Raw genomic sequence first — 13,271 nt, 5'->3', positions numbered from 1 at the left:
TATAAAAGGTGAAGTTATCAAACTATCAAAAAATCCCATGAGGAGGCCCATTCAATACAATACACTATGCTATATTTATAAACACTTTTGTCACATTCACATCATGTGAAACAAGAGATAAACATATACACAATTCAATTGCGTACAATCACATATAATCAAATACAATCATAGAAATAAATAAAACAACTTTAAAATGGAATATATTAATAATAAATATACATAGTACTTTATAATACTTTAATTAACTTTGAAACAAAAAGAGATACAAATAGAATATATATATATTTATATGATTGTAGGGTTCAAGGGAACAGTTAGCTATAGCAGAATTTGCTCGATCATTGTTAGTGATACCTAAACAGCTAGCAGTTAATGCAGCCCAGGACTCCACAGATCTTGTAGCTAAACTTAGAGCCTTCCACAACAAATCACAAACAACTAAAGAACATAAAGACCTCAGATGGTAAGTCAAAGTATATAACAACAGACATAAACTCAGAGCCTTCCACAACAAATCACAAACAACTAAAGAACATAAAGACCTCAGATGGTAAGTCAAAGTATATAACAACAGACATAAACTCAGAGCCTTCCACAACAAATCACAAACAACTAAAGAACATAAAGACCTCAGATGGTAAGTCAAAGTATATAACAACAGACATAAACTCAGAGCCTTCCACAACAAATCACAAACAACTAAAGAACATAAAGACCTCAGATGGTAAGTCAAAGTATATAACAACAGACATAAACTCAGAGCCTTCCACAACAAACCAGAAACAACTAAAGAACATAAAGACCTCAGATGGTAAGTCAAAGTATATAACAACAGACATAAACTCAGAGCCTTCCACAACAAATCACAAACAACTGAATAACATAAAGACCTCAGATGGTAAGTCAAAGTATATAACAACAGACATAAACTCAGAGCCTTCCACAACAAACCAGAAACAACTAAAGAACATAAAGACCTCAGATGGTAAGTCAAAGTATATAACAACAGACATAAACTCAGAGCCTTTCACAACAAATCACAAACAACTAAAGAACATAAAGACCTCAGATAGTAAGTCAAAGTATATAACAACAGACATAAACTCAGAGCCTTCCACAACAAATCACAAACAACTAGATAACATAAAGACCTCAGATGGTAAGTCAAAGTATATAACAACAGACATAAACTCAGAGCCTTCCACAACAAATCATAAACAACTAAAGAACATAAAGACCTCAGATGGTAAGTCAAAGTATATAACAACAGACATAAACTCAGAGCCTTCCACAACAAATCACAAACAACTGAATAACATAAAGACCTCAGATGGTAAGTCAAAGTATATAACAACAGACATAAACTCAGAGCCTTCCACAACAAACCAGAAACAACTAAAGAACATAAAGACCTCAGATGGTAAGTCAAAGTATATAACAACAGACATAAACTCAGAGCCTTCCACAACAAACCAGAAACAACTAAAGAACATAAAGACCTCAGATGGTAAGTCAAAGTATATAACAACAGACATAAACTCAGAGCCTTCCACAACAAATCACAAACAACTAAAGAACATAAAGACCTCAGATAGTAAGTCAAAGTATATAACAACAGACATAAACTCAGAGCCTTCCACAACAAATCACAAACAACTAGATAACATAAAGACCTCAGATGGTAAGTCAAAGTATATAACAACAGACATAAACTCAGAGCCTTCCACAACAAATCATAAACAACTAAAGAACATAAAGACCTCAGATGGTAAGTCAAAGTATATAACAACAGACATAAACTCAGAGCCTTTCACAACAAATCACAACCAACTGAATAACATAAAGACCTCAGATGGTAAGTCAAAGTATATAACAACAGACATAAACTCAGAGCCTTCCACAACAAACCAGAAACAACTAAAGAACATAAAGACCTCAGATGGTAAGTCAAAGTATATAACAACAGACATAAACTCAGAGCCTATCACAACAAACCAGAAACAACTAAAGAACATAAAGACCTCAGATGGTAAGTCAAAGTATATAACAACAGACATAAACTCAGAGCCTTTCACAACAAATCACAAACAACTAAAGAACATAAAGACCTCAGATGGTAAGTCAAAGTATATAACAACAGACATAAACTCAGAGCCTTCCACAACAAATCACAAACAACTAAAGAACATAAAGACCTCAGATGGTAAGTCAAAGTATATAACAACAGACATAAACTCAGAGCCTTCCACAACAAATCACAAACAACTAGATAACATAAAGACCTCAGATGGTAAGTCAAAAGTATATAACAACAGACATAAACTCAGAGCCTTCCACTACAAATCACAAACAACTAAAGAACATAAAGACCTCAGATGGTAAGTCAAAGTATATAACAACAGACATAAACTCAGAGCCTTCCACAACAAATCACAAACAACTAAAGAACATAAAGACCTCAGATGGTAAGTCAAAGTATATAACAACAGACATAAACTCAGAGCCTTCCACAACAAATCACAAACAACTAGATAACATAAAGACCTCAGATGGTAAGTCAAAGTATATAACAACAGACATAAACTCAGAGCCTTCCACAACAAATCATAAACAACTAAAGAACATAAAGACCTCAGATGGTAAGTCAAAGTATATAACAACAGACATAAACTCAGAGCCTTTCACAACAAATCACAACCAACTGAATAACATAAAGACCTCAGATGGTAAGTCAAAGTATATAACAACAGACATAAACTCAGAGCCTTCCACAACAAACCAGAAACAACTAAAGAACATAAAGACCTCAGATGGTAAGTCAAAGTATATAACAACAGACATAAACTCAGAGCCTATCACAACAAACCAGAAACAACTAAAGAACATAAAGACCTCAGATGGTAAGTCAAAGTATATAACAACAGACATAAACTCAGAGCCTTTCACAACAAATCACAAACAACTAAAGAACATAAAGACCTCAGATGGTAAGTCAAAGTATATAACAACAGACATAAACTCAGAGCCTTCCACAACAAATCACAAACAACTAAAGAACATAAAGACCTCAGATGGTAAGTCAAAGTATATAACAACAGACATAAACTCAGAGCCTTCCACAACAAATCACAAACAACTAGATAACATAAAGACCTCAGATGGTAAGTCAAAAGTATATAACAACAGACATAAACTCAGAGCCTTCCACTACAAATCACAAACAACTAAAGAACATAAAGACCTCAGATGGTAAGTCAAAGTATATAACAACAGACATAAACTCAGAGCCTTCCACAACAAATCACAAACAACTAAAGAACATAAAGACCTCAGATGGTAAGTCAAAGTATATAACAACAGACATAAACTCAGAGCCTTCCACAACAAATCACAAACAACTAAAGAACATAAAGACCTCAGATGGTAAGTCAAAGTATATAACAACAGACATAAACTCAGAGCCTTCCACAACAAATCACAAACAACTAAAGAACATAAAGACTTCAGATGGTAAGTCAAAGTATATAACAACAGACATAAACTCAGAGCCTTCCACAACAAATCACAAACAACTAAAGAACATAAAGACCTCAGATGGTGAGTCAAAGTATATAACAACAGACATAAACTCAGAGCCTTCCACAACAAATCACAAACAACTAAAGAACATAAAGACCTCAGATGGTAAGTCAAAGTATATAACAACAGACATAAACTCAGAGCCTTCCACAACAAATCACAAACAACTAAAGAAATATAAAGACCTCAGATGGTAAGTCAAAGTATATAACAACAGACATAAACTCGGAGCCTTCCACAACAAATCACAAACAACTGAATAACATAAAGACCTCAGATGGTAAGTCAAAGTATATAACAACAGACATAAACTCAGAGCCTTCCACAACAAATCACAAACAACTAGATAACATAAAGACCTCAGATGGTAAGTCAAAAGTATATAACAACAGACATAAACTCAGAGCCTTCCACTACAAATCACAAACAACTAAAGAACATAAAGACCTCAGATGGTAAGTCAAAGTATATAACAACAGACATAAACTCAGAGCCTTCCACAACAAATCACAAACAACTAAAGAACATAAAGACCTCAGATGGTAAGTCAAAGTATATAACAACAGACATAAACTCAGAGCCTTCCACAACAAATCATAAACAACTAAAGAACATAAAGACCTCAGATGGTAAGTCAAAGTATATAACAACAGACATAAACTCAGAGCCTTCCACAACAAATCACAAACAACTGAATAACATAAAGACCTCAGATGGTAAGTCAAAGTATATAACAACAGACATAAACTCAGAGCCTTCCACAACAAACCAGAAACAACTAAAGAACATAAAGACCTCAGATGGTAAGTCAAAGTATATAACAACAGACATAAACTCAGAGCCTTCCACAACAAACCAGAAACAACTAAAGAACATAAAGACCTCAGATGGTAAGTCAAAGTATATAACCAGTGATATTGTTTGCCTCAAATTACAGCCGAAATTCGGCCTTTTCCCCTAGAGAAAATTCCCAATTACTAAAAAAAATGGCTTAAAATTCCTCCCAAAAAGTTTCAAATTTTCCCCAAACAGTGATGGCATTGGTGTAATGTTTGTAAATATCGTATTCATGCTATTATTTTGATATTAGAAAGCACTTTTGAGATCCGGTTTTCTGTTCAGAATCATCATGATGTTTGTAACACATGTAGTTTTCAATGCATAAAGTACCATCATTGCTTCTGTTTCTTTCCCCTCTCCGAAAAGTACCTTTCAGGTTGAAAATGTCTGACAACCAAAATATACGGCCAAAATATACATGAAAAAACAGTGCAAAAAAGACAGCAAAGGTCAGCAAAAAATTGGAGATGTGTTTAGAATAAAATATACAAATTTCCCAATTTCAATAAAAAATATGCATTTTTCCCAATAAAAAACGGTAGAGGTCGTTTTGAAAAAAGACAACAATATCACTGATAACAACAGACATAAACTCAGAGCCTTCCACAACAAATCACAAACAACTTAAGAACATAAAGACCTCGGATAGTAAGTCAAAGTATATAACAACAGACATAAACTCAGAGCCTTCCACAACAAATCACAAACAACTAGATAACATAAAGACCTCAGATGGTAAGTCAAAGTATATAACAACAGACATAAACTCAGAGCCTTCCACAACAAATCACAAACAACTAAAGAACATAAAGACCTCAGATAGTAAGTCAAAGTATATAACAACAGACATAAACTCAGAGCCTTTCACAACAAATCACAAACAACTGAATAACATAAAGACCTCAGATGGTAAGTCAAAGTATATAACAACAGACATAAACTCAGAGCCTTCCACAACAAACCAGAAACAACTAAAGAACATAAAGACCTCAGATGGTAAGTCAAAGTATATAACAACAGACATAAACTCAGAGCCTATCACAACAAACCAGAAACAACTAAAGAACATAAAGACCTCAGATGGTAAGTCAAAGTATATAACAACAGACATAAACTCAGAGCCTTTCACAACAAATCACAAACAACTAAAGAACATAAAGACCTCAGATGGTAAGTCAAAGTATATAACAACAGACATAAACTCAGAGCCTTCCACAACAAATCACAAACAACTAGATAACATAAAGACCTCAGATGGTAAGTCAAAGTATATAACAACAGACATAAACTCAGAGCCTTCCACAACAAATCATAAACAACTAAAGAACATAAAGACCTCAGATGGTAAGTCAAAGTATATAACAACAGACATAAACTCAGAGCCTTCCACAACAAATCACAAACAACTGAATAACATAAAGACCTCAGATGGTAAGTCAAAGTATATAACAACAGACATAAACTCAGAGCCTTCCACAACAAACCAGAAACAACTAAAGAACATAAAGACCTCAGATGGTAAGTCAAAGTATATAACAACAGACATAAACTCAGAGCCTTCCACAACAAACCAGAAACAACTAAAGAACATAAAGACCTCAGATGGTAAGTCAAAGTATATAACAACAGACATAAACTCAGAGCCTTCCACAACAAACCAGAAACAACTAAAGAACATAAAGACCTCAGATGGTAAGTCAAAGTATATAACAACAGACATAAACTCAGAGCCTTCCACAACAAATCACAAACAACTAAAGAACATAAAGACCTCAGATGGTAAGTCAAAGTATATAACAACAGACATAAACTCAGAGCCTTCCACAACAAATCACAAACAACTAAAGAACATAAAGACCTCAGATGGTAAGTCAAGGTATATAACAACAGACATACACTCAGAGCCTTCCACAACAAATCACAAACAACTAAAGAACCATAAAGACCTCAGATGGTAAGTCAAAGTATATAACAACAGACATAAACTAAGCCTTCCACAACAAATCACAAACAACTAAAGAACATAAAGACCTCAGATGGTAAGTCAAAAGTATATAACAACAGACATACACTCAGAGCCTTCCACAACAAATCACAAACAACTAAAGAACCATTAAGACCTCAGATGGTAAGTCAAAGTATGTAACAACAGACATAAACTCAGCCTTCCACAACAAATCACAAACAACTAAAGAACATAAAGACCTCAGATGGTAAGTCAAAGTATATAACAACAGACATAAACTCAGAGCCTTCCACAACAAATCACAAACAACTAAAGAACATAAAGACCTCAGATGGTAAGTCAAAGTATATAACAACAGACATAAACTCAGAGCCTTCCACAACAAACCAGAACCAACTAAAGAACATAAGTCAGGGTGTAAGGCCACCCTCATTAAATAAGAAAATAAAATGTGTTTGCTCTTGCCCACCCATGACTTGTAGGGTTAAGTAGGTAGGTTTTAGGAAATTTTGTTTTTGACCAACAACTTCAGTTACATGTTTTAGACCAGAAATCCACGTTATCTTTAGAAAAAATGTAATCCCATCTGTTTTAAAAGTTTTTTTTTTATGGTAGGCTGTTTGCTAGATGTGTAGGTACTAAAATGTAGGCAACTTTTTTTAGGAACAGAAATCATTATCATTGAAAAAAATTGGTTATATCACGAAGATATTTACTGTGTGAAATACATTTCTTTTCTATCATATGACTAATGGTACCTTGACAAATTTAGTTAATATTTTGGAGTATATATTTTTACAATATCTAAGGTAAACATATTAGGGGTGCCTATTGTATGCAGGTTGAAATTATAATATCCACTTGAAATGTAGTGTATTGGGGATTTCCTGAGAGGTGTATAAAAGGCCATTTTGATATGCATTTTGTGATAAGAACTTGTACCCATAACTTTGCTGTGGTATACATATGATTATACCTATAGTTATACATTTGGTTATATAAACACCAGAATATATTCCATGGTCTGTACTGATTGGTACAGATTGTGAATTAAATCTGAGACAGAATTTATCAGCAGTTTTGTGTCTGAATTATTCACATATACTCCTTTATACATGTATAATCAGTGGAAAATAAACATCTCCATTTCACACAATATTTAAAGTAATGAACAGAAATTTGTTTAATTACACATATCTGATTGGTGTCATAGGGTTGACTGTGAGATAAAAGCCTGATATTTATGGATTCATTAATTTCGTGGTTTGAGGAAAACTTGCATATTTTCTTTGATATTTAATTTTGTTGTTTTTCATACAATCCTATAGGACATTAGTCATTTGTTGAACATTTGATTTTGTTGTTTTTGCAGAAGTTTACATATAATCCTATAGGAAATTAGTCATTTGTTGAACATTTAATTTTGTGGTTGACCCATACCAACAAGATCCACCAAAATTGTTATTCAACAAATAATAATGAATCCAAAGTATTACTTTACAGAAGTAATTGCATGACTTATGTTGACAGATAGAAATATTTCGACATGGACTCTTACTTTACAAATGTTAATGTTATGTGTGATGTGAAATTTGAGAAAATTATATAAATAATGTTGCCTATTTCTATAGAAATAATGTTGCCTATTTCAGGGTTGGTTTAGATCTGTATGAAGGTACTGTCCGTGACAACAAGAAAGCTGGTGTTTTAGAACCCGCCATTTCTAAGATCAAATCTCTCAAGTTTGCTACAGAAGCTGCTATTACCATTCTAAGAATCGATGATATGATCAAATTAGAGAAAGAAGGTGGCCAAGGTGGAGGTAGTGCTTATGAACAGGCTCTACGATCTGGACAACTCGGATAATTATTTATTTATAGATTTATGACAATTATTTTACACAGTATGATTGTAATATTCAAATCTCCTAATCTTATGTTACTCCAAATTCTTCAAAGTGCTGATAAGACCCAGAAGAAAAAATGTAATATATAAGTTATTATTATTGTACTTAAGGGTTTTTGGGGTCACACCTGATTATGTGGGAAGGGGAAGGGTAAAAGACAGACAACACAATAAATGTTGGCTCTGTAATTATTTGTATTAAAATTTCATTACTGACACTTCAATCTGTTATGGTTAACTTTAATGATATATTTCAATTAAAACTTTAAATTTTATAGCAAACATTTATAATTTGAAGGAAAGGGAGAAGCATTTAATCTGAGCGTTGAATTATTACAAAATTTATTCCCACTGCTATTAAATAAATCTAACAATGGTGTACTTATCATATATTGAAAGTATCTAAATTATTGCAGTATTTCTGTACTGCCATATAACTACAAAACCATGAAAACATTTAAACAGTTATGTTAAACATGTCTGTTTGGGGTCATATTTCTTCATATTTGTGGCATTTATCCATTATACTGTACTGTGATGTTTGTGTGAGAGCTTTTGTATGTCAAGTAAAACATTTTCTACAAAATAATAGTTGTTTTATGACTTTGTCAGAAGAAGTGCAGTGGAAGTACTTTAATTAGTCCTCTTAAGGTTTGCACTCAGTCTGTCTGTCTGTCTGATGATTTTGTGTAGAGTTATGGTCCTTGGACTTAAATTCACTCAAACAACAAGTTTTCAACACTTTTTAACGGATTTTTGTAACAAAAATGTCGGTTATTGATTTGGGGATGTATGGCGGGCGGGCGGGCGGCAATCAAATGTTGTCTGTGCATTAACTCATGAACCGTTCAACCAAAGCTTTTGAAATTTTAATATGTTGTTACTGACAACTAAATGAAGGTCAAGTTAAATAATGGCGATTTTGACTTTTACCGTTCAGGAGTTATGGTTCTTGAAAGATTGAAAAATGGAGTTTCCAGTCGTGTCCGTGCATTTATGCATGAACTGTTCTACCTAAGCTTCCCAAATTTTAATATGTTGTTACTGATGACAAAATGGAGGTCAAGTTCAATAATGGCGATTTTGACTTTTACCGTTTCAGGAGTTATGGTTCTTGAAAGATTGAAAAATGGAGTTTCCAGTCGTGTCCGTGCATTTACGCATGAACTGTTCTACCTAAGCTTCCCAAATTTTAATATGTTGTTACTGATGACAAAATGGAGGTCAAGTTCATTAATGACGATTTTGACTTCTACCGTTCTGGAGTTGTGGTTCTTGAAAGATTGAAAAATGGTGTTTCCAGTCGTGTCCCTGCATTTACGCATGAACTGTTTTACCAAAGCTTCCCAAATTTTAATATGTTGTTACTGATGACAAAATAGAGGTCAAGTTCAATAATGACAATTTTGACTTTTACCGTTCAGGAGTTATGGTTCTTGAAAGATTGAAAAATGGTGTTTCCAGTCGTGTTCGTGCATTTTCTCATGAACCATTCAATCAAAGCTTTTGAAATTTTTATATGTTGTTACTGATGGCAAATTAGAGGTCAAGTTCATTAATGACGAGTTGACTTTTACCGTTCAGGAGTTATGGTTCTTGAAAGATTGTGAAATGGCGTTTCCATTTACGTTGTTGCATTTACTCATGAACCATTCAATCTAAGCTTTTCAAATTTTAAGATGTGGATACGAAATGGAGGTCAAATTTGATATTGACGATTTTCACTTTCACCATTCATCAGTAATGGTTCTTGTGATATTACCAGGACACAAATAAATATTAATAAATCCGGTTTGCTGTCGTTGTGACAGCCTCTTGTTTCAGTCTTGCTTGAAGATTCTGACTTATTATTTGTTCTTAAGTATACCCCATGCCAAATTGAAGATCAAGATAGAATTTTGTTTCAAACAAATGAATATTTTAACCGGTAGGGCAAATAATGCTTGACAGATTTCATCTTTTGATCTGGAAGACCTTTGGATGCTGATTGATGTATTATATATATTGTTGACTGCATATTAAGTAAACTGATCATAGATACCAGGACCAAATTAAGTGGACTGCCATGAACACAATGCCTACAAAGACCGTGATCAAGTTCGAGTTAAAATGGATCTGGGTAGGGCAGTCTAAAGAAGGGCATTTCAGATTTTTGGGATTAACCAAGACCTGGATGGTGAAGTAGTTGTTCCCTAATTGTAAATAACCCTCCATTCGAAGTAGCCTAATTAGTTATCAAAAGTACCAGGATTATATATCCTTAGTTTTTCGAAAGTTTTGTAACAAAAAATTTATAAAAATGACCATATAATTGATATTCATATCAACACCGAAGTGCTGACTACTGGGCTGGTGATACCCTCGGGGACGAAACGTCCACCAGCAGTGGCATCGACCCAGTGGTGTAAATAGTTATCAAAAGTACCAGGATTATAATTTTATACGCCAGATGCGCGTTTCGTCTACATAAGACTCATCAGTGACGCTCATATCAAAATAGTTCAAAAGCCAAATAAATACAAAGTTGAAGAGCATTGAGGATCCAAAATTCCTAAAAGTTGTGCCAAATACGGCTAAGGTAATCTACTCCTGGGGTAAGAAAATCCTTGAAAAATCCTAAGTCCTACAGACAGATAGATTGGTTATCTGTAGCACTAGTCTACTCTTAAAGGAGGGTAGTTTACCTAACCTAATGATGACTTTTTGTTTCAGCTAGCAAACAAGATTTTACCTTTACATACACGCTCATGCTATTGGCTGTTATAATAAAAATATATGTAGTTAGATATCCATCAGTTGTATTTTGGAAGTTTTAGGCTATGAACTGCTTGGGTAAGACACAGGAGGGAAGTGCATCCCGCGGGGAAAAAAGATTTTTTTTCTTACTTTCAAAGTTCCTATTTTAGATCAGACTACATCTTGAAACAAAGAAACATAACAATAAATAGCCCAAGGTTGAGGGAACATGCAAACATGTTCTTGAAATACATTTACTGTTGACATCTAAAATCATATAGAGTCATTGTCCAAAAAAAGTAATTTAAGGAAGCCCCTCTGGTTAATTAAAAGCTGTTAGGGGGTCAATATTTATGCAATTGTCAATTTTCCACAGAAAAGTTGGCGATCACAATTTATTTTTGTAAGTTCTTGTATATAAAAGTAAAATTGAAAATGGAAGTCAGGAATTTGTCGAAGAGACAACAACAGGACCATAGGGCAGACAACAGGCAAAGCCCACCAATGAGTCTTAAATGCAGCGAGAAATTCCTGCACCAGGAGGCGTCCTTCAGCTGACCCCTAAACAAATATGTATACTAGTTCAGTGATGATGGACATCATACTAAACTCCAAATTATATACAAGAAACTAAAATTAAAAATCATACAAGACTATTAGGCAAAGGTCAGAGGCTCCTGACTTGGGACAGTCACAACACTAAAATATTAGTGGGTTAAACATGTTTTTTGAGATCTCAACCCTCTCCCTATACTTCTAGCCTACGTAGAAAAACATATGCACAACAATACGCACAGTAAAAGTCAGTTTACAAGAAGTCCGAGTCCAATGTCAGAATAGGTAACAAAAGAAAATAAACAAAATGACAATAATACATGAATAACAACAGACTGCTACCAGTTACTGACATGCCAGCTCCAGACCTCAACTAAATTGATTGAAAGATTATGTCTTCATCATATGAATATCAGGCACAATCCCTCCTGTATTATACCATCATAAAATATATGAGAAGAACATAACCTGTATCATGCCAACAACTGGTTTTAGAATAAATGTGTTTAATTCCGATACAAAGACCTTATAAGTTAATCAATATCAAAGCCAAAATATGCAATCTTTAATGACCTGACAACAGTATCGTAACTATATCCCTTCTCAATGAGTCTGTTTAAAGGTTTTGTTAGCTTTTTATGTGAAAACTGAAATTTTTGTGCTTTGTAAAGAATATTACCATAAAAAATAGGTAACAAAAGAAAATAAACAAAATGACAATAATACATGAATAACAACAGACTGCTACCAGTTACTGACATGCCAGCTCCAGACCTCAACTAAATTGATTGAAAGATTATGTCTTCATCATATGAATATCAGGCACAATCCCTCCTGTATTATACCATCATAAAATATATGAGAAGAACATAACCTGTATCATGCCAACAACTGGTTTTAGAATAAATGTGTTTAATTCCGATACAAAGACCTTATAAGTTAATCAATATCAAAGCCAAAATATGCAATCTTTAATGACCTGACAACAGTATCGTAACTATATCCCTTCTCAATGAGTCTGTTTAAAGGTTTTGTTAGCTTTTTATGTGAAAACTGAAATTTTTGTGCTTTGTAAAGAATATGGATGTGAAATACCTGAATGTATAAGATGTCTGCATATCGAGTTATATTCCTGAATGATGTTCGTATACCGATGATAAAATTTAGTAAAAAATTTGACTAGTTTGTGATATCGAAAACCCTTGTGTAATAATTTTTCAGTAATACATAAAATTCTCTCGTTAAAATCTATATGTTGTTGCACTAGGGAATCACACAAACACCATCTTGAACGTCACCATCTAAAATAGATACGAAAGTAATTAACGTCAGGAAATGAAAAATCATCTCTTTTATCATAACTTTTTGTATTAAGCTTCCCCTTAATGATATATACACATGGAAAAAAGTATTGCAACACCTTGATTTTTCAAAACTTGGAAAATCAGCCTCTTATTTTGGATGGAATACGATAAATATTTGTAAAATAATATTAAAACGTAGTTAATAAAATTAACGGTATCAATTTTCTTGCACCAGATGCGCATTTCGACAATACATGTCTCTTCAGTGATGCTCGTGGCCAAAATATTTGAAATCCAAAGCTTATATAAAAGATGAAGAGCTATAATCCAAAAGGTCCAAAAAGTATAGCCAAAACCGTGAAAGGAATCAGAGCTTTGCATGA

At 33.6% G+C, this 13,271-nt stretch overlaps 1 protein-coding gene across 1 annotated transcript in view; it reads left to right on the top strand.

Annotated features, from left to right (window-relative positions):
- Positions 1 to 8,882, top strand: part of LOC143054224 (T-complex protein 1 subunit alpha-like) — a 32,174-nt gene extending 23,292 nt beyond the window's left edge. Inside the window, exons 11-12 of the mRNA XM_076227151.1 lie at positions 303 to 466; positions 8,041 to 8,882. Of these exons, the coding sequence (XP_076083266.1) occupies positions 303 to 466; positions 8,041 to 8,254 (378 nt within the window). The 3' untranslated portion in view covers positions 8,255 to 8,882. The remainder of the gene's footprint in view (positions 1 to 302; positions 467 to 8,040) is intronic.
- Positions 8,883 to 13,271: the final 4,389 nt, after the last annotated feature.

This window comes from Mytilus galloprovincialis, chromosome 12 (assembly GCF_965363235.1).
Source record: "Mytilus galloprovincialis chromosome 12, xbMytGall1.hap1.1, whole genome shotgun sequence".
NCBI lineage: Eukaryota > Metazoa > Mollusca > Bivalvia > Mytilida > Mytilidae > Mytilus > Mytilus galloprovincialis.
Note: the sequence above shows the minus strand (reverse complement) of the source record. Positions and strands in the feature narration are given on the sequence as shown.